The following is a 25342-nucleotide window of genomic DNA, read 5'->3' as shown; positions in this document are numbered from 1 at the left end:
AGTTGTAATGGAAGAAGACAGCCTGGCCATGGAATTTCTGCCAGAGACATGGAGGAAGCAGGTGTTTGGGGTGAGCCAGGGCTGGGGGTTGGCAGGGCAGACCTTGCAATGGGAGAAAGGGGAGAGACTTTACAACCATATCAATGGAAGAAAGGGAGGAGAGGGCTGAGAACAGATGAGGTCATCAGTGCTGATAGACTAGAAATCACTGATAGGGTGGGGAGTGGGATGCTGATGGGTGATGCACAAAGAGACCAGGTGATGGAAAGAGAGAGGGAACTTGGGGCCGAGTGGCAGAGAGAGAGCAGTGTTTGATGAAGACTGGGTCAAGTGAATGGGCCATTTGGTGAGTAGAAGAGATGAACTAGGGCTGCAGGTCAAATGAAGTCATAAGTATGAGGAAATGTACAGCTAAAGGGTCAGGTGGGTCATCAACGTGGAAGCTGAAGGCACCATGGATGAGTGGGAGATTGTGAAGAGAGATAGCCAGAAGTCAAAATCAGAGAGGGAGGCTGATGGGAAGGAGCTGCGTGGATGATAGATGACAGCAACATGAGGGGGATGGGAGAAACGAGTCAGATACAGTACAGTTTGAAAAGAGGGAAGGGGACACAGGGAGGAAGCAGCAGGAATGGGAGAGAAGAAACCCAGCTCCCCCAGCATGGTCTGATCCAGGGAGGAAGTGTGAGAGAAGGAGATGCCTCTGTAAGAGAAGGCATCTACAGAGGCAATGTCAGGCTGAGGAATCCAAGTCTCTGAGAGAGCCAGGTGCTGGAGGGAGCACTATATGAAGAAGTCCTGGATGACTGTGATATTTTGTAGAGATGGAATGGGTGTTTGAGACAACACAAGATGGGATGGGGGAGGGGAATGGAGGAGGATGGGCATGAGGTTAGGAATGGCAGTATGAGAGGGGAAGAGATGGTGGCAGGGATGGGTGTGGGAGTTGGTGGGGCTGGGGGTAAATGTCACCAGAGATGAAGAGAAGGATGTGGATATGGGATCTAGATTTGTGGTGGTGGGAGGAGGGGAAGATTAGGGTGGAGAGGGGAAAAGGAGCTGGAGTGAACTGTAAAGGGATGAAAATAACCAGGAAGGGGAGATGTAGCCAATTGGGGGATGAGAAGGGAAAGGAGGACAGAGAAGGAATGCAGACTTCTGATGCAGAAGAGGAGAGTGGGTGAGTAGCAGGTGGACAGGAGCACTGTAGTGAGGCTAGGTGGCCTCCCACTGAGCCAGAGGGGGAGGAGCCACTCTGTGATTTCCCTGTTGGCAGAGCCAGGCTGGGCTCGCTCCTCCCGTCAGAAGCTAAGGGATGGGGCATGAAGTATAAAAGGCAGAGCCACTAACAGAGTTGAGTCTGAGACCGGTAAGGGAGCAGACGTCTCCAGGCCACTGCAGATCTCCGGAGTGGAACCCACGCTGTGCCACGCCCTGCCAGAAGACTGACCCAGGCGAAGAACTGCCAGGACTTCTGCTCACCACATACCCCAAAGAGGCCGGGGACGACCCCAAGCTGCAGGTACATAATGGTAGAAGAGTAGGAAGTAGCCCAGGGACAGCCGACTATAGTCTGATTGTGTTGCTGCCTGAACAGCAGCGTATTTTGGGCAGATCCCTGCTGACTCAGTGGCAGAACACTCCACTACTGTTAGGGCCCTGGGCTGGGACCCGGTGGAGTAAGGTGGGCCTGGGTCCCTCTATACCCAGCTGCTAACCCAACCACTGGGTTGGCAGCCTTCCCACATTAGGTCAAGGGGCCTGCATTTATCTGCCATCTGCCAGAGCTAGGACGATGGACTGTTTGGTACTCCACCCTGCCTGAGGGCCTGAGCCCCCTAAGACTGTTTGGTGCTCCTTCCTGCCTGAGGTTCTGAGCTCTCTAAGGCTGTTTGTTCTGCCCTGCCTAAGGATCTTAGTCCCAAGACTATTTGGTTCCTCCATCCTACCTGAGGGCTGGAGCCCCGAGACTGTTTGCTTTGCTCTATTCTGCTAGAGGGTCCTTGACCCTACCACTTGAATTGCTACTCCCCTGAAATGGGGCAGTGCCCCAGTGACATCGTGAGGCGGAGAGGTTTTCCACTGAGCCAGAAGGGGAGGGATGACCACTAACATGCCACAAGCACATAAAGGAAAAATTTGAAGGTCTGCTCTTGGCCCTGGTGCCAAGTCTGGGATGGCTAAGTGCCCCTGTTACTGGCAAAGCCCTCCTATCATGTTCCCCATTGGGGTTAGGGGCAGGCCAGGCCAGGCATCATGTATATCTGAACAAGAAAATAAAGTTTCTATAGTGCAGTTAGGAGAGTTAAAGTGTGGTATGCTCTTAGCCATTGAATGATTCAGTGTTGTTTTCTATTTCAGAAAATGTGGCGTCAGGAATGCTACCCTACTTATTTCATTAGGCAAACATATAAGTACTTGAATGAAAAAAAAATTGGGACATCTAGTCACCCTAGTTGTAGCACATATAGGGCCAGTCCCGATATTTGGGGCTATCACCCCTCACCCCCGTCCTGATTTTTCACACTTGCTATCTGTTTACCGTAGCTACAACTAATGGTTTGTAGATGATTGTTAGGTGAGCATAGAGAAGCAAGGGTGAAAGCATACTCCATACCGGCCAAGCCAGGGCTCCCTTGAGCCATGATGCTGAAGGAACTATCTTGGTTTTCTTTCCTTATCTTTTTGTCTGGGAGGAGGGATAGCTCAGTGGTTTGAGTATTGGCCTGCTAAACTCAAGGTTGTGAGCTCAATCCTTGAGGGGTCCATTTAGGGAACTGGGGTAAAAATCTGTCTGGGGATTGGTCCTGCTTTGAACAGGGAGTTGGAATAGATGACCTGCTGAGGTCCCTTCCGATTCTGTGAAGTCCTAGGAGAGATGCCATGTGTCTCAGAAGGCTAGCCTCCTGTCACGTCTCAATCCATTGTCCTGTTCCTGCAGACCTATGCTGAGTTCACATATTCTGCCTGCTAGAGTTTCTTCTGGATAAGTGTAAGTTGTTTAGTCTTTAGGGTTTCTATTGTCTCTCTGCCACCAAACTCCTTATTGTCTATCTGGATCCTCCATTGATATAGTTGGGTTTCAGCCAGTCTTTTAACAACTGCTCCAGACAGTAACATGACACAAACACCATTCATCCCATCCCATCCCATATGGTTTCACGACACACCTCTCATATCTCCAGTTCTGCCCTTAGAGCAACTTTTTAATCCTTTTGCACCCACTGGGTAGCAATCCCTGGTCAAGTACGTCATTACCAAGCAAATCATTCATAAAAATATTACAGAAAATTCCACTCTGTGAAAAGGCCAAATTTTGATTGCCCTTGTCAAGTGAGTAGTAGATGTGATTTCTCTTCAGTCTTTGTGAACCTCCCCAACAAAGATTGCTTCTATATAAAATAAAATGTAAAAATGTCCTTACTAAATGGTAAGTATCCTGAAAACAAGCTTAAAATATGAAGAGTTCAGATGAATCTATTAAATGCCTACTATAGAAGTTTAACCAGTTCATATGTCAAACTACAGATGACCTAAACTATCGGTATGCCTAACCAGCCAAGATACAATCATTTAAATCTATCTTGCCATAATCTTGAGTCTTATTCATGACCACCTTTCTTCTGGAATTGGGATTGAGTATCATAATCTGAGACATCTTCATTCTAAAACTAAAGTCACCAGGACTGTTATTACCGACCTTCATAATGCTGATGACTGTGCTATCCTCGTGCACACTGAGGCTGACCTGCAATCCACCCTAGTTCTCTTCTCAGGTACCTATCATAGCCTGGGACTTTCCCTCAACTTTGGGAAGACTAAGGTGCTCCACCAGCCTGCCCCAGCACAAGTTGCCTCTGTTCTCCCACAAATTGTCATTGGTGGTGAACCCCTGGAAAACATTGAGCATTTCCCTTACTTTAGAAGCCACCTCTCCCAGACAGCCAATCTTGATGTGGAGATTGAACATATGATCCGTTGTGCCAGTGCATACATCAACTTCGCTGGGCTGGTCATTGTGTGCAGGTGGCTGATACTCATCTTCTGAAACAAGTCCTCTTTTCTCAAATTATTTGGAACTAACTGCTCTCATTTAAATTGAATGGTACAGTTTTTAGTCACTTATTTTTTATCTTTAATTTTAATTAAATTTTAATTACTGAAATTAATTCTGTAAGGCTGAAATCCTGTTAGGAGTATTTTAATAAAAGTAATCATGCCCTGCAAGAGTTAACATGTAAGACTATTATATAACAACAGAGGGCAGACTTTGATAGCTAGGAATTTGTATGCAGTATTTATAGAGCAGATCAAACCTCCGCATCACAAACACTGTAACGTCTTAAAATCTAAATTGGACAAGGCAAACTCCACCAGATAGCAAGCAAAGTAAAATCCTTCCCCCCCGCACCCCCCCCCCCCCCCCCACAGAGCCGTCAACAGCTTTTGGATGCTTTTTATTTACTCTATCCATGAAAAGAATATGCTTTTTATCTTTCACTTCTAGTGTGGGTTGTGAGCTAAGAGCTTGCTGACTTGCTTGACATGACAGAAAACCCTAAAATTAGAGGACTGCTGTGATTTATGCACATGTAGATTTACGGTTTGTTGATTATAAACATCACAGGCCTAATCCTGCAGTCATTGAAATCAGTGGCAAAATTTCATGAGTTCAGTAGTAGAAAGATCACATCCCAAATATACTCCATTACATATTTCATCACAATTTATTCTTAATTTTGTTGAAAATATAGGAAATCCATCCAGTTAATAAATTGCACATTGAAATTGTCTGTATTTTGAATATAGATATTTTAAAATCAACTCCCTAAAATGGGTTTCTCTCACTCTTGTCCTGCAGCCAAAGGGAAAGCCAAAGCTCTTAACAAACGAGAGATCAATAAACAGGGTTAGAATGTTTAAAAATGAAGTAAAATTACAAATAAACTAGTGAGAAGATGGGATGGCCTCTCAAAGGTGTGTAGTCTGATTTAGTGAAACATCACAGCAAACATGAAACTCTATTTAAAACAAACTGATACATCTTAAAAGAGATTTAAGTGACATGGTCTGGTTAAAAATTTCCTTACCTGTGTAAGATTTTGATTATCAAAAGCTGACTTCTAAAATGACTGCACTTTTTATTACTTATATTGTTTGGTTTATCTTTTTTTATAAGATGAACAGTGAAAATCCTAGTCAGTTTTGCTTTGTTTGGTTTCTAATCTATTTTCACATTCTGTCTTCAATGTCCTTTTAAAGAAATTTGCGCTGTATGAGTTGCAAACATTGGTTAAGGATTTTTTTTAACAGTTTCTACTGAAACTAATGAGAACATTCATATTGGACCAATAGTGAGTGAAAGATTCTAAGAAAACTTAAAGGGGTCTTGTCTTTTAAATTTGACCCCATGTAACAAATTAACATATGTTGGTAAAGGAAGGTATTCCTTTACATTGGACTCTACCACTCCCCAACCCCAAAACTTCTGTTTAAAAATAAAACTGAGACAATTATACTCCAGAGCCTGAAGTATGGGGTTCTTCCATCACCTTGTATACTGGTAATTTCCCTCACCACATCCCTTCTATAAAGGGTCATCTAGGGTGAAAGTAATTTAAAGGACCTACCAGTACACTGGAGTCCTGAGCAGGGGCATGGCCTCAACCGGAAGAGGCGGGGCCTTAAATCAAGATTTAAAGGCCCCAGGGCTCCGGCTGCAGCTGGGAGCCCCAGGGCCTTTAAATCAGCCCTGGAGCTCCCAGCTGCAGAGGCCTGGGGCTCAGGAGTGACTTAAAGGGTCCAGGGCTCCATCCACCACTACTGCAGCAGAGCTCCGGGCCCTTTAAATCACTGATGGAGCCCTGCCACTGCTACCCTGGGACTTTGGCAGCAGAGCTTGGGCGGCGCTTTGAAGGGCCCAAGGCTCCGGCTGTTGTGGGGAGCCCCGGGCCCTGTAAATCACTACAGGAGCCCTGCTGCCACTACCCCAGGGATCTGGCAGCCTAGTTTGGGCGGCGCTTTAAAGGGCCTGCAGCGGCAGCAGACCCGGGCCCTTTAAAGCACCGCCGGAGCCCCGGAGTAGCAACGGCAGGGTCTGGGGCTCCCTGCAGTGGCCAGAGCCCCGGGCCCTTTAAATCACCGCCAGAACTTTGCAGCCACTACCCTGGGACCAGGGCCGACTCCAGCCACCAGCTGAGCAAGCAGGTGCTTGGGGCAGCCAAGGGGAAGGGGTGGCACGTCGGGCTCTTCGGTGGCAATTTGGCGGAGGGTCCCTGTCCCTCTTGGAGGGAAGAACCTGCCGCTGAATTGCCGCCGAAGAAGAAAGCAGCACGGTGGAGCTGCGGCCAATCGCGATCGTTGCTTTTTTTTTTTTTTTCCCCCACCACTTGGGGCAGCAAAAACCCTGGAGCCGGCCCTGCCTGGGGCTCTGGCAGCAGGGCTCGGGAGGCAATTTAAAAAGCCCGGGGCTCCGGCCACTGCAGGGAGTCCCGAGCCCTTTAAATCGCCAGCCTGGGAAAGCTGGTCCAGCACAGCATACCATACCGCCTTATTTTCACCTCTCGGGTCACCTCTAATGCTGCATTTCTTAATCTGAGGGCTATCCTTGAATGCGGGAGACATTTGTGTCAGTTCTTCATCTTTCATTAAAGACAAGGAAGCAGAAATTTAAAAGAAAATGTAAATGTAGTGTACACTGATTTGTATAATGTTGCAATTAACAAAATAGAACCTTATTGTCTGTTTCTTTCTACTGAGGTTCTTATAATAGCCCATCTCATAATGGGTTACTAGCACCTAGGTGTTGCCATCCCTATAAGAAAATGTTGCAGGTTTGAAGTACAGTAATGACAACAATCACAGAGATGCTTTTAATAATAGCTGTATTCATATTATGCTAAAATAAATCTGGATTTGCCGGCCGCAGAGTGACCCATCTAAGCCTGTAAAGGTCTCAGCTCAGTGATATCCATCATACCAAATTGATAAAATAACTCCAGCTGTGTCCATATCAATAATACAAATCAGTTGTTTTCATTAAGTATTCCAGGGTTGTTGCCACCTAGTCTTCCACATTCAATGCAGCATCTACACAATAATAGTTTGCTTTATTATGGTCCCCTTAGCATAGCCATTGACTAATTTCAACTAGTTTTTAGATAAAATAATCTGTTTTCTAAGACTTATTTCCCGACATCCTTTTCGTTTTGAATTGCCTATAAGTCTGTTCCAGAGCTGTTTTTACATTTCCATTTTCATCAGAGATAGAGGTTGAGATAACAAACTTGATGAATGAAATGCCATGTTCCCTTATTAAAATCCAAAGGGAAACTAATTCCTTTGCATGTTTCTATTCTGTGTAGTTTCTATTTTTTTAAACCCAAACTTACAAACAAAAGGGGCAGAAAGAGATTTAAACTTATTCTTCCATCGCTAAAAGAACTCAACTCCAAAGAGTGAAACTGGATATAACTTAATGTGTTTTTCCCTACAGATATTTATCAGTTTTTCTTCTGGTGCAAAGAAATGTGATGCTGACAAGCAGATTTCTAACACAGTTTGCACTCTAATTATTGCAACAAAAACAGAGTCATATATCTCTCAAATGACAGCTCTGCACTGTGCCTGCTTTCTCAGCGCCTCGGGGCACTTTTTTTCCTTAACCTCCTCCGGTTTTCCACCTTCACCGTCCTCCCTCCCTCTCTCCCCCCATTAATTTGTCTTTCTTGCCAATTATAGACAACTCGTCTCCTTCTTTTAGCCGTGGAAAGAAAAGAAAGTACCCCCTCCCTTAATTCTTGGATTTATTAACTCATAGTTCTCCTGTGCAATTCCTAACATTATTTCCTCTACTCTAAGAGCTATTTTATAGAAGATGCAATAGCCGGGAGTAGTTTAAGCTACTGGGAGGCGGAATGACACCTTGTTAAGGATGAAGTTGAAGGCAGTAAAAACAACGAGGAGTCCTTGTGGCACTTTAGAGATTAACAAGTTTTAGGGGGGCATAAGCTTTCGCGGGGTGTGTTACAGTCCAGCCTCCCCACTCCTTGGGGCAGGGGGCAAGACCCCCCCTTTGCAGAGAGGGATGCTCGGGCAGGCTCTTTTAACACCCTAGGATCTGGCTGCTGGCCTTTCCCAGAGATTTTGCACCCTCCCCTGCTTCACGCCGTCCCTGCGCTTGCAGGACTCTATTTCCCCTGCTGCTGCCAATGGCAGGGGGAAAGCAGCCTGCCGGCTTCCCCCAGCTCCCGTTTGTTGCTAACCCTCCCTTTGGGGGGACTGGGGGGCGGGGGACCGGCTCCGCTGCTTTCCCCGCGGCTTCCCTCTAAGCAACCTGTTGCAAGGAGGGGTGTTCCTGTCCCCTCTCCGCTTGGGTGATTGGCAAGCTTTGCTGGCCAATCCCCGCCGCCGACAGCGCTCTCTTGAGTGCTTATTGGACAGTGTGAGATTAGAGGGGCGGGGGCAGGGCGGGGTTTCGCAGCGTTCCCCAGTTCGCGGCGGGCTAGGGGGCGAGTTTATAGCGCAGGCTGCTCGCCGGGCTGCGGAGCGCGGTGCGGCGGCGGCTCGGGCCCGGGGGCTGCCGGCAGGGGAAGGGGGCCCTGCGCGCGCGCGGAGACGGGACTCGCTTGGCTTGTGCTCGGCAGGCGGGGACCATGCAGGGCAGCCCCGCCGCACGGACTCTGCTGCCCGCGCTGCTGCTGCTGCTGGCAGGCAGGGGCGGCGGGGTCCGGGCGCAGCAGCCGCCCCCGCCGGGCAGCCCCGCGTTCTCCTACCCCTCGGCGCTGGGACCCCAGGAAGACGCCTCCATCGTGGTGGCCAACCGCGGGCTGCGCGTCCCCTTCGGCCGCTCCGTCTGGCTGGACCCGCTGAGCGACCTGGTGCTGCAGGTGCAGCCGGGGGACCGCTGCCACCTGCGCGTCTTGGACGACGACCCCCTGTGGCTGCGCCCGGGCCGCCTGATCCCGCAGCGCTTCCCGTGCGACTTCGCCCCCGGGGAGGTGACGTACTGGCACCTGGGCTCCCGCAGCCCGTCCCGGGACCGGGTCCGCCTGCAGCTGCGCTACGACTCGCCCAGCCGCGCCGTGGTGCTGCCCCTGGCGCTGGAGGTGGAGGTGCTCTTCGCCCAGCTGGAGATCGTCACCCGCAACCTGCCCCTCACCGTGGAGAGCCTGCTGGGCACCAGCACCGCGCTGGACGCCCGCAGCCTGGAGTTCGCCTTCCAGCCGGGCAGCCAGCGCTGCAGGGTGGGCGCCCTGCCGGGGCTGGGCGGGCTGCCCCGCTACGGGGAGCTCCTGGGCCAGCCGCCTGCCCCGTGGCATCCGTCGGCGGCCGGCGCCCCGTCGCCCTCGGTCTGGTGGGAGTGCGAGGAGTTCCTGCGCCTGGGGCTGCGCTACCGGCACGCGGCTGCCGGCCGCTCCCCGAACCGGGACGCGCTGCCCCTGGTGGTGGAGCTGCGGGAGGCGGCGGGCGCCGGCGCGCTGCTGAAGCGGGAGCATTTCCAGGTGCTGGTGCGGATCCGGGGGGGCGCCGAGAACACGCCGCCCCGGCCCAGCTTCGTGGCCATGCTGATGATGGAGGTGGACCAGTTCGTGCTCACCGCCCTCACCCCGGACATGCTGGCGGCCGAGGACGCTGAGTCCGCCCCGGACCTGCTGCTCTTCAACATCACCTCCTCCTTCGGGCCAGGCCAGGGCCACGTGGTCAGCACCGACGACCGCAGCCTGCCCATCGCCTACTTCAGCCAGCGGGAGCTGCGGGAGCTGCGGGTCGCCTACCAGCCGCCTGCAGAGGACTCGGCCAGGGAGCGGCTCTTCGAGCTGGAACTGGAGGTGCTGGACCCGGAGGGCGCTGCCTCCGAGCCCTTCGCCTTCATGATCGTGGTGAAGCCCATGAACACGCTGGCGCCCGTGGTGACCCGCAACACAGGCCTGGTGCTCTACGAGGGGCAGTCGCGGGCGCTCTCCAGCCCGGGCCACAGCCCCAGCTTGCTCATCAGCGACGAGGATGACCTGGAGCAGGTGCGGATCAGCGTGGTGGCCGGGCTGCGGCACGGGCACCTGGCCCTGCTGGAGGAGCCCCAGGCCGGGGAGCCCCAGGCCCGCAAGCACTTCACGGTAGCCGAGCTGGCAGCTGGCCGCGTCATCTACCAGCACGATGGCAGCGAGTCCCCGCTCAGTGACAACCTGGTGCTGCGGCTGGAGGATGGTGGCGCCCGGCACCGTGTTGAGTTTCTCTTCCCCATCACCGTGGTGCCCACTGATGACCAGCCACCCCTGCTCAACGCCAACACGGGGCTCTCCTTGGCCGAGGGTGACATAGCCCCCATCCCCGCCCGCGCCCTCAGTGCCACCGACATCGACTCAGACGATGCTACACTGCGCTTCGTGCTGGAGTCTGGCCCTGCCGCAGGGCAGCTGCTGCTCCGTCAGGCCCAGCCGTCCCTGGACTGGGAGGGTGAGAACGGGGGCTCCCCCTGGAGGAGGGTGCTGGGCTTGCCCGGGGACCCACCAATGTACGAGAGGCTGGTGAGTGAGTGGCTGCAGCAGGACATTGTGGAGGGGCGGCTCTTCTACAAGCACCTCGGGCCCCACAGCCCCGGCCCCAGGGTGGTGCTGGACCAGTTTGTCTTTAGGGTCCAGGATGACAACGACCCACCCAACCGCTCTGGGTCCCAGAGCTTTGTGGTCCGGGTGCACCCAGTGGACCGCCTGGCCCCAGTGCTTCATGGTGGCAGCAGCCTGCACCTGGTGGTGGCTGAGCAGCAGGTGACCCCACTGCGAAGGAAGCACCTGCGCTACACAGATCAGGACTCTGGGGACCGGGAGATCCACTATACTGTCACCCAGCCCCCCATGGACACAGACTCCAACCATCCTGGGGGGGTCAAGGGCACCCGCCTGGGATTTCTGGTGTTGACCGATGACCACTCAGTGGAGGTGATGCACTTCAGCCAGGCCCAGATCAACCACCACAAGATCTCCTACCGGCCCCCACAGCAGGAGCTGGGGGTGGCTCCCCGCCTGGCCCAGTTCCAGTACCAGGTGGAGGATGCAGCTGGTAATGCTGCCCAAGGCACCTTCACCATTTATCTGCAGCCCATAGACAACCAGCCCCCTGAGATCACCAACAGCGGCTTTACTGTGCATGAGGGGGGCAGGCATGTGCTGGGCCCGGCTGAGCTGGATGCTAGCGACACTGACACTGAGCCCACTCACCTCCAGTTCACCCTGACCCAGGCTCCCCAGCATGGACAGTTGCAGCTCTCCGGGCATAGCCTAGCCATGGGAGCAGCCTTTGGCTTAGAGGACATTAAACATGGCAGGGTGGTCTATGTGCACAGTGGTACGGAGTCTCACAGTGATGCCTGCAGCCTGGATGTGAGTGATGGGATCCATGTGGTGCCCATCACACTGAAGGTGACTGTGCACCCTGTGGATGATGAGGTGCCCACCTTACGGCTGCCCCCAGGGACACTTGGTTCCTATTTGGACGTGCTGGAGAATGGTGCTGCTGAGATCACCACTAATGTCATCCAGGGCACAGATGAGGATACAGATGATCTGATGCTGACTTTTATTGTGGAGGACACTCCTCAACATGGGGACATCCTGGTCCAGGGGGTCCCTGCAGAGAGGTTTTCCCAGAGAGACCTGCTGGATGGGGCTGTGGTATATGCTCACACGGGTGGTGAAATAGGGCTGCTACCCAAAGAAGATACCTTTAACCTCACTTTGTCTGACCTGTCTGAAGAGTGGAGCATTGGGGGCAATGTTGTTCGTGGAGTTTCAGTGCTGGTGACCATCCTTCCTGTTGATAGTCAAGCTCCTGAGGTTTTTGTGGGGGAACACTTAATTGTAGTGGAGGGTGACAAAAGGGTCATTACACATGCCCACTTAAGGACTGAAGATGTGGATACACCTAGTGATGATATTCTGTGCACCATAGTTGCACAGCCCACCTCTGGTTATGTAGAGAACATCTCTCCAGCCCTAGGATCTGAAAAATCCAGAGCAGGTACAGCTATAAGTGCCTTTACTTTGAAAGACGTCAGGCAAGGGCACATTTATTATGTTCAAAGCATCCATAAGGGTGTGGAGCCTGTTGAAGACAGGTTCACTTTCCGCTGCTCTGATGGCATTAACTTTTCTGAAAGGCACTTCTTCCCCATTGTCATTATCCCAACCAATGACGAAGAGCCTGAAATCTTTATGCGAGAGTTTGTAGTGATGGAAGGCATGAGCCTGGTTATCGATACTCCTATCCTCAATGCAGCAGATGGGGACATCCCTGCTGATGAACTGACCTTCACTATCACTAAGTTTCCCAAGCATGGCCACATTGTGAACCAGCTGATCAATGGGACGGTCTTAGTGGAGAGCTTCACCCTGGCTCAGATAACTGAAAGCTCCAGCATTATCTATGAACATGATGACTCTGAAACAAAGGAAGACAGCTTTGAGGTGAAACTCACAGATGGTAAACATGCTGTAGAGAAAACTGTGCTAATCATGGTTATTCCTGTAGATGATGAGACACCCAGAATGACCATCAATGATGGGCTGGAACTTGAAATAGGGGAGACTAAAATCATCCACAACAGAATACTGAAGGCTAATGATCTAGATTCTGAAGACAAAACCTTGACTTACATTATAAGGTATGGTCCAGGACAAGGCCTCTTACAAAGAATAAAGGTTTCAGGTGGGGTTGAGAATATCACACTGGGAATGAACTTTACCCAAGATGAAGTGGACAGAAACTTAATTCAGTACATGCATTTTGGCCAAGAAGGTATTCGGGATCTTATCAAATTTGATGTGACAGATGGGATAAATCCTCTCATTGACCGATATTTTTATGTGACCATAGGTAGCATTGATATTGTCTTCCCAGATGTGATCAGCAAAGGGGTGTCTTTGAAGGAAGGGGGAAAAGTTACACTTACCACTGATTTATTGAGCACCAGTGACTTGAATAGCCCAGATGAGAACTTGGTTTTCAGTATTACCCGGGCACCTGTTCGTGGCCATCTCGAATGTACGGATCAGTTGGGGGTGCCCATCAAAACCTTCACTCAACTCCAGTTAGCAGGCAATAAAATCTACTACATTCACACCTCAGAAGATGAGGTGAAAATGGACAGCTTTGAGTTTGAAGTGACTGATGGTTATAACCCAGTATTTCGTACTTTCCGAATTTCCATTAGTGATGTGGATAATAAAAAGCCAGTGGTCACAATCCATAACCTGTTGGTGTGTGAAAGTGAAAATAAACTGATAACTCCCTTTGAACTGACAGTGGAAGACAGAGACACCCCTGATATGTTGCTTAAATTTATTATCACCCAAGTGCCAGTTCATGGTCAGCTCATGTTCAATAACACCAAGCCAGTTACATCCTTTACCAAACAAGATCTGAATGAAAATCTTATAAGCTACAAGCATGATGGCACAGAGTCAGCTGAAGACAGCTTTTCTTTCACTGTTACAGATGGGACCCATACTGATTTCTATGTCTTCCCTGACACTGTGTTTGAAACAAGGAAACCCCAAACAATGAACATTCGGATAATGGCTGTGGACAATAGTGTACCTCAAATTGTAGTAAATAAGGGTGCCCCTTCTCTCCGTGTTTTGACCACTGGCCACTTGGGTTTTATGATTACCAACAAAGTATTCAAAGTGGAAGACCGGGACAGCTTGCACGTTACCCTCAAGATCAGGATCACAGAGGCTCCTCACCATGGCTTCCTGATCCACCTGGGAAAAGGCAACCATAGCATCACTCAGTTCACACAAGGTATTTCCGTGTCTGGTACTCTCTCTTTAGAGCACTGGAAACATGCATGCAGGAATGAAGCATATTTAATTCTGAAATAATTGATCCCAGAAAGAGCCTGTTTACAGCATTAAGTGCCTGATTTTTTTTTAAATGTATATTTGTGGTAGTGTCCAGGCTCCAACAGAGAACAGCTACCAATTGTGCTCGGTACTGTACAAGCAGAATGGGAGAGACAGGGTGGGTGAGGTAGTATCCCACAATATTAGAGAGGCAAGGTAGTTGAGGTAATATCTTTTGTTGAACCAACTTCTGTTAGTGAAAGAGACAGGCTTTCAAGCTGCACAGCTGAACAGCTCTGTGTAGCTGGAAAGCTTGTCTCTTTCACTAAGAGACCTTGGCTCAGAAAAAGATATTGTCTCATCTGCCTTGTCTCTAATATCGAGGGGCCAGCCCGGCTACAACAACACTGCAGACAAAAACAGAATAAGACAGTCCTTGCCCTGAAGATTTTTACAATTTAAATAATTCTGCACCCTGTATTCATGTTGAGTATCAGTTACTCGAGGGCTTAGTCTAGCTACTCAACATCAGTACAGGTTACCGGATTGGTCCATAAAACATTAGAAACTCACAACTTTTTTTTTTCTTCAAATTGTTTGTTTTCCTTAGAAAATAATAATAGTTGACTGCTCCATTAGTAACTATCCTAGCATAGTTAAGGTGCTGGTCATGTACTGCCTGGGTGCACTTTATATAGTTTAAAATTATCCCTAAGCCCAGGGAGCAAATATCTCATGACTACTTTATTGCCTTAATTGCACAAACTTTAAATCACAAAGTCTCTGTGGTAAAATAAGAGGTAATGTAAATATTTACATTATGTTGATGCTGCTTTTTTTTTTTAAACTGTACTAGATGGCATAGTTAAAATGGACACCACATATGTTATATGCACTGAAATAAACCCTTAAAACAAGGCTGTGGAATAACCTACAGTCAAAAAGGGTGTATTATCTATCCACTGGGGAGCTTTCAGTATTATGTTATTAATTAATAGCTGACTGAGTAAAAGTGAAATGGTGCTTTGTGGAACCTTAGTTGTAGTGAGTTTGTCTGCTCAAGTTGCAAATCCAGCAAACAGACCCCACAAACCTTACATATTTTGACTGAATGCCAAAGATACCCCGAGAGTTGCAGTGATGGGCAAACCTTTTTTTTTTTTAAAAAAAAAAGGCCCCAAATCATTGCAATATGGCAGGAAATTCAAACTGCCTAAACTGTGGGAACCAACACAGCTGATGTATAAAGAAACATTCCCAATGATGTTGTGTTACTCACTTCAAAAGGTCCTATCAGGGAGAAGTACAGAGGAGTAGGGAGTATGCACTCCTGAGTGGAAATATTCCTTTTTGAGGGCCTTGTCTTACATTTGAAATAGACTGGGTCATGTGTATTCCTAGGAGCAAACCACAGTGCAGCATTCCAGATAAACAAGGAGGCTCAGTTGTGAGAATACTGACAGCTTGTTACTGCCTGCCACTTGGTCAGCCCACCCACCTTGTTTAACAGATATGCAGCCCTCTGGTTGCTACATCCTGCATAGCAGAAAAATGGAGGAAGAGATGGGATGTGTAAGAGGCCAAGCAGTGAAACTCTGCATGCTGTACTCAGCAGCGTTTACAACCCTGGTGCCATATAAATGATTAATTACCTAATCCCAATTCAGACATTTGCAACTATTGGAGTTACTTCCCTCCACATTTCCCCACAACACACCCATACTACGGTGTGTCTGCACCTTGACTTTTCTGCCAAAATTTTTCCACTGTTTCTACCAGCTGCTGTCTCTAACAACAGTGCTGATGGTGGTAATGTTAGTGTAGTTAAGGCTTCAATCAGGCTTCAATCAGGTGTTTTTAAGTGCACTGTGTGCGTCTCTGCTCAGAGCAGGTTTATACAGCATATTTGTTAAAATGCCAGTGGCCTCCAGCACCTTGTCTGCAGTAGTCTACCACTAGTAGGAAAAAACCCACCTAGGACAGACTAGGTCATGTAGGCATGTAGAACAGTCACAGCAAGGAGAAGCATGTGCTTCCAAGAGGAGGGAGGCAAACCTGGTAGGTGCCTTCAGGTGAAGGAGTAAAGAAGAGGGGAGCAGGAGGTATGGGTTGGGGAAGGTAGCAGGTTTGAGGAGAAAAGGAGTAGTCCCACAGCAGGGCAGTGGAGGAAACTCTAGGCAGGGAAAGGCATGGGAGGAACTCCTGGTTAGGGGCTGCAGTCTTGCAAAATTGGAAGGCCCTAGTCAAGGGCAAGTGCAGCCCCTCAAGTGAAGAAGGGTGACATCAGCCCTGCTGGGAAGAGGGAAAGGGAAAAATGCTCCACTTACAGGAAGCTGCAGGAGTATTAGTAGGTCAAATCTGGAGGCGGAAGCTGTGGATGAAAGATCATTGATGCGTCCTTTCACCCCAGATGCCCGCTTCACCAGATCTCTTACTGGGTATGTGGAGAGGGTTATCAGTGCTGGGGAGTTACAAATTCTTGGCTAGACTTAGAAAGTTTAAGTTTCAGCAGGTAGTGAGAGAAGATTATTCAGTCCTGTAGAGTGAGGAGCCTGTACAGAATTCTGGGCCCAGTTCGCTGATGCCCTGCACTTTGTGTAGCCATTACACTGGCGTGAAGTGTGTAAAACATTACGAGGTCCAGAATGGGTAGCCTTTTACACCCTGTTCACTCTCACTGGTATAAATAATTCCACAACATGCAAGGCAACAGCTTTTCTTTCTTCCTGTTGGACCTTTCCCATCTTTGGGGACCACTGAGAGTACAGTTTCCCCCCCCCCCTCCCTTTTTTTTTAGACTGTCAAGAGTCAATTTTGACAATGGGAGTTTCCTGTTACTGACTCCATGAGTCTCCTACTGCCATCTATCTATTTCCTTTTGTATCTTATATCTTTTCCCTTTTTAAGGGCCCCATCCTGCAACATACAGAGAACCTTCTGTGAGGAGCTGAATGCTCTCAACATTTATGAATGTCACTGGGTGCTGATAAAGCTCAGCCTCTTATGGGAGGTATGCAGCAGTTTGAAGGCTCTGGTCCTAACCCCTCTCCCTAACACCCTCCCCCCCCAAAAAGGGCCATTTTATTGCCATGAGTCCTAGCCTTAGAGCTTTAGCTACTGGATGGTGAACCAAGCATGGGGGAAGACAGTTCTGCCCACATTATTTTCCCATCCCTTAGATGGTGCCTCCATAATTGTATTAATGAACAGACTGATTTCATAGAAAGAGAGAACTCCTCTGATTTGAGATCCCCTGTGCTTTAGCAACAACTGCCCCAGTGGGGAAGAATGTTAGCCACACAATAACTTTTTGTTTACTGTTTGGGAAGGCTGCTTTTTCCATAGCTGCTAATATTTTACCAAATACTGGAAAGAAAATCACCCAAATATTTAAGATAAACCACAAACTCCAATTGAAAACTCCAGAGCAGTAATTGGACACACCACACACTAGAGGAGTTTGCACTGACAGTTGATGATCTGGTTCAGGTTTTGTCCCTGTGGTATGTCTTCCTTTGCTCAGGTACGGAATATGGGTTGGTTTGAGTTACTAATGGAAGTTAGATATTTTTGTTAGGTTTACATTAGGTAGCATCTTGCTCACATGAGAAGTCAGTGGACTTAACTGGGGTACAGTGGAGTCCTGGTCCATGTCTGGGGCCCCTAGGCACTAAAATAATACAAATAATAATTAGTCACATGGGTAAATTGCAAGTTAGCAGAGTTGAGCCACAGGGTAATAAGTTCCAAGATTTTGCAAGCATACAGGATTGCTTCTTCCTCTCGCTTCCTCCATATGCTTAAAAATATTAATGTATAAAGAAGAAGAAAAAAGGACAGCAAGATAGAAGGATCAAATGTTCCCCAAACAGGCCCAACTACTAAGTAACATTTGAAAATGCATAATAAAACTATTTTCTGTTACTCAAGTTGTTTCAACTTCAAAGCATTACATTCTGATGCTTTATTTATTTATTTTTTCTTTTCTCCATTTACTTTCACATAGCTTGCCTTAGGCTTGCAAGGATTTTAAAGGTGGAGAATGTATGAAAACAAAAATCCCTCCCCAGCCAGTAATTTCAAACTCTCTCTTAGTTCTACTGAGGACAAAAATATTTACTAAGAAAATTGCTTATGCATAATCGCACAGCACTCATCTCTGCAAGTTCAGGCTGGAATTTGTTCATAGAAGATACTCATTAAGATTAGATAAATGACTATGCACAGGGGAACTCTATTAATGAACTGCCAAGTCTTTTCCATTAAAGAAAATAAAATGTATGTCGCTTTTAATTAGCTGCTGTTTTTCAGTGTTTTGAACATGCATATTGCTATATAAGTGCTAAGTGTTATTTAGGGGGCTACTCAATCCAATTTGGTTAGCTTTGATTATTAAGGGCAAGAGCATGACCTGCAGCTCTATGGGTGTGTCAGGGAGTGAAAGCAAAAGAAGCCCGTTTTACAATTGTGTGCAAAAATAGGGCACAATCCTCTGGGGCAATCCAAAGGGGCCAGTGAGGAGGGCTGATCATTGCCTGGGTCTCTAATACACCTGCCAGCAGATCTGGCACTGTGCATGGGATTTAGTGAATGTGCTGCAATCAGGTTTCTTCATCAAAATTCCTCCCTGAACTCCCCCTGGGGTGATGTGGCTCCACACCTTCCCCTGTTGAGGCAAGTGCTTTTGAAGGCATTCTCTCTCAATAAATAAATAAAATAAAATAAAGGTACATTATTGGGGAAAAAACTCATGACAATCAAATGAGTTTGGCATAATTTTAACTGGGAAATCAAATTTCTAATCTTGTTTGGCTAACATCTATGTAACCCTTACCAAAGACAAAGCTATACCATTGCAGATCAGGCCACAATTCCAGAAACTGTTCAGCAAGAGTTTAGCTGAGTTTGCAGTCACAACGGACTGCATTACTGCTTGCAACTAAGGAAGTGCTAGTGTAATCAAATGAGCTATGGAAGGATAATGTAAGTTAGGTCAAATAACACTAATAAGTATTTAACAAACACAAAGAAAGACATCCATATAGGATACTTTATCTAAATATAAAATTTTGGTAGATGTTATCGTTTTAGGAGCTGCTCCTGCAAACCTTTACTTGAGTGCTTGGCTTTATGCATGGTAGTTCGATTGACTTTAATATGACTACTTGTATGTGTAAAGTTAAGCACTTGTGTAAGTGTTTGTTTGCAGGATCAGAGTTTAATTTTTTTGCCATATTGACATGAGGATATTCACTTGCAACCTCTTTATTACTCCAGGAGTTCTCTGTTTAAAAGAAAGTAAAAAATATGTACTAAAGATAATTATTTAACATAAAAGATACATGTCTGGTTTTTGAACTATTATGCAGAGGGACACACAACCTCTAACAAAAATGCTTTTGACATGTTTTTACCAACCAATACACATGTCCTGACTTGTGAGGAGAATCTGTATGATACTTGAGTTCCACTTAAATGCTATCACTTTCTACAGTTTTGTCTAAAATTGTTCATGGTAGGATGCCCTATATGGTTGGGGAAAACAAAGGATTTCTCTTTCAAAGTAAGTGACAAGGACAAGTTTGTGTTTACTAAAGAATTCATGTCACCCTATAAAGAAACTAGAAAACCCATATTAACAAATACCTGTTTTGCCTTTTGCTTTTTTTCGCTTCTATTTATTTTGCTGCAACTGATGCTCCAACATCTATTAAACTAAATAAGTTGAATTCTCTCTTACTTCATTTAACTGAATTTGTCTAGGTTTTTCAGTGCATCACTAGTGTCTGAGTACCTCTGTGTGTGATGGCTCAGTTATAAAGATTGTAAGCCATATTCTGTAGAGTAGATGGTCTGTAGGAAGGATGGTCTAGTGACAAGGGCACTGAACTGGGATTGAAAGGACTTGATTGGTTTCACTTCAGTTTGGTGTTGTATAAGTAAGGGCAGAATTTGGCTTCATGGTTCCTGTTTGACATCAAACACATTGCATACAGGCATGTTTGAATTCAGTGCAATAATTAAAATGAAAAAAGCAAGTTTTAGCACAAATAAATAAGGAAAGACATGAAATAATGCAATTAAAATATAGCATAGAATAATTCCTTGTTTTATTTTTAAGTTTTTATAGTTTAATAAAAGCTTGTTCTAAGAGTAAATTCAGAGGATGGGTTTGAAAGAGGTAGGCAAGTAACATGGGTTCTAGCATCAGTAACCTTGTTGTTATTGACATTCCTATGTTGTGCACTTTTAGGTCACAATAATCTATCTTGGCTCCTTCATTCTCTTTTAGTCTATGAAGTGTACCTCCTTGCAATAGCATTCATTAGTGGTGGTAAGCAATGGCAATAGGTTTCTTTGAGTGTCAGTATTTTCCCTAGTTGTACAACCAGCAAGACTGATCCCTTTTCTCCTTTTTTATTGTCCAAATTGTTGCTGGACGGCTTGTTGATCCAGAAGACCAGTTTTATACAGTGGTCTGAATGATCATGCTTGACACACCTCATGTAACTGTAGAGGGCACTAATCCTACAAGTTAGCAGATGTTTCAAAATGAGTGGCAAGGCACTCAGGACCAGATCTGCAACTTTATCTGTGTTGAGTAGAACCATATTCTAGACTACTTACAGAGTGAGGTACTAGTCAGCACAAGTCACAGTAGCAAAATCAGGCCCTTAGTGATGATTTCAGCTGAACAAAGTGCTACACAAAAACAAAACACCTCCCCCCCATGTAAAACCCTCACCATTGACCGTACCTTCTTACCAGCAGTCATAACACACATGTATGCACATTTCTTCTGGGTTCTGTTTATCAAATATATATAAATAGGAAAAAACAGTGAACTGTTTTTTAAAACATGCAGTCCATTAATACTGAAATCCTCTGACCGTAAGGATATGTCTAGTTTAAGCCTAGGCTTCTGTTTGAACTCAGACTCAAGCCTAACCCCCCTTCCATGTGCACATAAATCATGCTAACACAGGGCTCGGACCCAGGGTCCCATGAGTCAAGCCAGGACCTATTGTTCAAGCCATATTGCTTTGCAGCGTACACACAGCCGCACTGGACTTGTGCTCTGGGAGTCTGCCAAAAGTATCCCACAATCCCCTGCGCTGATTTTCTTTGTCTTCTGGACAGTAAAGTTTGGTGGACAGTCAAGTTTTCCCACAGAGCCCCACAAGTAAAGGGCAAGAATTGGCCACATTTTGGGAGGACACTAGGAAATCTGGGATGTCGGTGGTTGGACTCGGGGCCAGACAATGCATTGTAGACTCTGGAGCCCCAGATTGGGACCCAAGGTTCAACATTCCTAGCCTGGGGTTAAAGATGAGTGTAGATGCTCAAGCCCTATGTTAACAAACCCAGTGTCTCCTAAATCTGGATTAACACTGCAGTTTAGACATAACCTAATAGTGAAGTCAGACCTCTGATGAACAAATTAATGATAATTGTTAAGTGTTCCTATTCAAACTGTTTTTGTTTACATTTAAGTTAAAATGTGTTTGTCTTGCCATTTTCCAGCTGATATTGATGACATGAAGATATGCTATGTTTTAAGAGAAGGTGAAAATGCCACAAGTGACCTTTTCCATTTTACTGTTGAAGATGGTGGTAAGTACTCAACTTCTAGAACAGCTTTCTGTGGATTGAACTACCTTGTGCAGATGTTTAGGTTAATTACAGGAAGCTTGTGTAAGCTGTTACTTCACCAGCTTCTGTGCTTTTCAGTATTTTGTTTTGAAGGAATGGTAACTATATTCAATGTGAAAATACTTAACTACTATGGCAAAAGGATGAAATCCTCAAATCCCACATAAAGCTCAAGTTATAGGGCTTTATGCAGTTTTCCTGCGTACCCCCATCCCAGACACATCGTTGCAGCATAATATCTCTGCAATTACTGCACTGGCTTATGAGCGGCAGTAGTGGCTGCTGCACCTCAGAAGCCCCGTGTTGGGGTTCCTGACCACGGGACCCAATACCTCTCTCCGCACTCCCCATCAGCCCAAGCTGGGGAAGCTAATGATTCAATCAGCGGACCAAATTTGGTGATGAATCCTGGTCACGTGCCGCCTGAAGCACGTTGCGTATATGCTAAGAAGAATATTAGGAGCCATCATGGACCCAGTCTTTTCAGCACACAGGTCGTGTGGAGTCCTCATTCTGCGTATCCTTTCCGTCAAATCCATTGGGGTTTGGTCACGTGCAGGGCCTTACTCAGAGTGATTAGTAACTGATGAATTTCAATAACTGAGACTTTGAAGGCGGGGGGAAATGTTTCTATTTAAAATATATCTAACAGTTGCTCTTCAGCGAAAACGATTTACCAGAACAAAACAAATATTGATACAAGATTTTGGAAACAATATGTGTGAACATGGCTAACTTTTTTAGCAGAGAGCTACATTTTAAGAAATGACCAGAGATCTTTCTAGGTGTAGATGTCTCTATGGCATGGTAGGTGATTGTTAAGTTAGGATGCTTTAGTATATTTTTCAATAAATTAAATTGCTTTATGTCTAAGCAACAGTGAGTTTTAATTAGTTTAATTTAACACTAAAATCTCTTTTCAAGAACAAAGCTATTTTGAGCCGGATTGTGATCAGCCCTTGTGTCCCCTCCCCCACCACACACACACACTCACTCACTCAAAGACAAGAAGCACCCTCCATCTACCAACCAATTGCAATAGCAGTCTCTGTGAGCAGAAACTGCTTGGATCACCCTCTCCCTAGTTAGCAGATTGCCCCATAGGAGGTTGGCAATAGCCCGGAGCCCATCCTCACTGGCCTGTGGAGTGGGCAATGCACTGGGAGTGGGGCACTCTACGTCATCCTTCTAGATGGCACAGAGTGTACCCCCTCATGTGTGCCAGGGATCTGTCTACGACAGGGGTCAGCCACCTTTCAGAAGTGGTGTGCCGAGTCTTCATTTATTCACTCTGATTTAAGGTTTCACGTGCCAGTAATACATTTTAATGTTTTTAGAAGGTCTCTTTCTATAAGTCTATAATATATAACTAAACTATTGTTGTATGTAAAGTAAATAAGGTTTTAAAAATGTTTAAGAAGCTTTATTTAAAATTAAATTAAAATGCAGGGCCCCCCCGGACTGGTGGCTAGGACCCGGGCAGTGTGAGTGCCACTGAAAATCAGCTTGCATGCCACAGGTTGGTCTAAGAGATGATGTCTCCTGAGGCACAAATGAGGCTCTTGGAATTAGAGGCCACTTTTCGAAATGTGATTGCTAATCTGTACTGGCCCATTGACACCAGATAAACTAATTATTTATGGCATTGGGCTTATTTTCCCAAAATATTTTAATTAAACCAGTACCTAGATCAGGTGAATGAAAGGTTAAGTACACATATGTGTATGAAACACTGTGTGAAATATTTTGCATGCAACAACATAGTATTGTTATGGCAAGTGTCACCAAATGTCGTTGTTACACGGAGTCTCCCAAGTTCTTTTTCTTAATGTGTGAGCTCCGGCAGGGGCGGCTCCAGGCCCCAGCACGCCAAGCGCGTGCTTGGGGCGGCAAGCTGCGGGGGGCGCTCTCCCGGTCGCCGGGAGGGCGGCAGGCGGCTCTGGTGGACCTCCCGCAGGCGTCCCTGCGGAGGGTCCGTTGGTCCCGCGGCTTCAGTGGAGCATCCACAGGCATGCCTGCGGGAGGTCCACCAGAGCCGCGGGACCGGCGACTGGCAGAGCACCCCCCGCGGCGTGCCGCTGTGCTTGGAATGGTGAAATGGCTAGAGCCGCCCCTGAGCTCCAGTGTTAGGAAGAGTAGCAGTATGGTGGTATTAGTTTTGTTATGGAAGGCTCTGAGTAGAGCTATGTGAGCAGCTGGAGAGTTTATTTTCTGCCTTGATCTGTGATTAGAGTCCAGACAAATTTGCTCCCTAGGACATGGACATTGGTGACGGGCAGAGCTTTCTGATGGCCAGATCTGCCTCTGTAGTGTTTGGCCACTTCTGTTGGTGTATATGTGTAGCTAAAACAAGGTACAAATAGCATACACCCAGACTCCGTGTCACTGATTTTTCTTTTACTGGGAAGCCAGCTTGCCAAAGTCCTGGACATCTGCTGCCACTTGGCAGAAGGGCAACCGTATTTATTGTGTCCAATTGTAACCTGTAATAGTATGAGATTTTTTCATAATAATAAAAGGAATCATTCTACTTCAAAGCTGATTGTTGATTTCCTAACCCTTTGGGAATTTTCAACAGAGCTCTACCAGATACATTATCATGTTGCACATACCTTACCTAGGTGGTAAGGTAACACTAACAGTAATGATGTAGTCTTTATTTAAACCATGGAAAACATTGAGTTGTATTGTATTTCAACATATTTTGTGAGAAATGGTCGGCTAAAGAACTTGGAAGGGATGAAATTTGGGACTGAGACACTAATAGTTTTCTTTGTTTGGAATAATAACTAAATTATACTAGCAGGCTCTTCAGGAGCTATAATTTCATGTGAGAAAAGAGCAGAAACTTGCCTTTCTAAATTTCACTCTTCCTCAAAAAGACATCAAAGCCTCTGTTGTGCAGGTCACGTAGATTTTTGGCAGAATGTCAGTAATGCACAGATATTTGTTTCTGTGTTCTTGATGCAAAACCAGCTACTTCTGAGAGAATAAACACAAAATTAAGGAGTGAAAGGTTCAGTACAGAATACCCAAACCCACAATAGGATTATATATGACATGCTTCAGTTTTCTCCTGTCTTGATTTCTGTCTCCTGAATTAGCATTGCTTTTTGAAATCTTGCAGTAGTAAACAAGGTTGTGAGGTCTACTGTACATTACCTAAAGGTGTAAAATAACTAATTCACTCTTTCTATGGGAACCCTTAACTCTGGTTGAGTTGAACCACAGTGAAATCAGTCAGAATATGACTTGATCCAAGAATTAATGTTTGTTGAAATTACTCCATAAATATTATTTTAGGTAAGTCAAAAACTGTATTGAACAAACACTTTCAAAAGTGATATTCTACTAAAGGTGCAGCAGAGTTGTGCTTACTATGTTTGGGAATTCTTTGTGGCAGTTGCTTTATAAGGATGGTTTCTTGGACAAATTTCACTGTTCTTAGAACAGGAATGTCAAGGTTTCCTCCCCCACTCTGAACTTTAGGGTACAGATGTGAGGACCTGCATGGACCCTTCTAAGCTTTATTCCTAGCTTAGATCTGGTAACGCTGCCACCAGCCAGAAATTCAGTGTCTGGCGCACTCCCTGTCCTCCCAAAACCTTTCCCTCCCTGGGCTGCCTTGAGGGACTTCACCAATTTTCTGGTGAACACAGATCCAAACCCCTTGGATCTTAAAACAAGGAAAATCAATCAGGTTCTAAAAAAAAACCTTTTAATTAAAGAAGAAAGGTAAAAATCATCTCTGTAAAATCAGGATGGAAAATACTTTACAGGGTACTTAGGTTTATTTAGCCCAGAGAAAACCCCTCTAGCCTTAGGTTCAAAGTTACAGCAAACAGAGG

General features: G+C 46.5%; 1 protein-coding gene across 1 annotated transcript in view; it reads left to right on the top strand.

Moving 5' to 3' along the window:
• The first annotated feature begins 8595 nt into the window (after positions 1-8595).
• Positions 8596-25342, top strand: part of FREM2 (FRAS1 related extracellular matrix 2) — a 217788-nt gene continuing 201041 nt past the window's right edge. The window contains exons 1-2 of the mRNA XM_045015121.1: positions 8596-13800; positions 21366-21455. Coding sequence (XP_044871056.1) covers positions 8655-13800; positions 21366-21455 — 5236 coding nt within the window. The 5' untranslated portion in view covers positions 8596-8654. The remainder of the gene's footprint in view (positions 13801-21365; positions 21456-25342) is intronic.

This window comes from Mauremys mutica, chromosome 1 (assembly GCF_020497125.1).
Source record: "Mauremys mutica isolate MM-2020 ecotype Southern chromosome 1, ASM2049712v1, whole genome shotgun sequence".
NCBI classification, from domain to species: domain Eukaryota; kingdom Metazoa; phylum Chordata; order Testudines; family Geoemydidae; genus Mauremys; species Mauremys mutica.
Note: the sequence above shows the minus strand (reverse complement) of the source record. Positions and strands in the feature narration are given on the sequence as shown.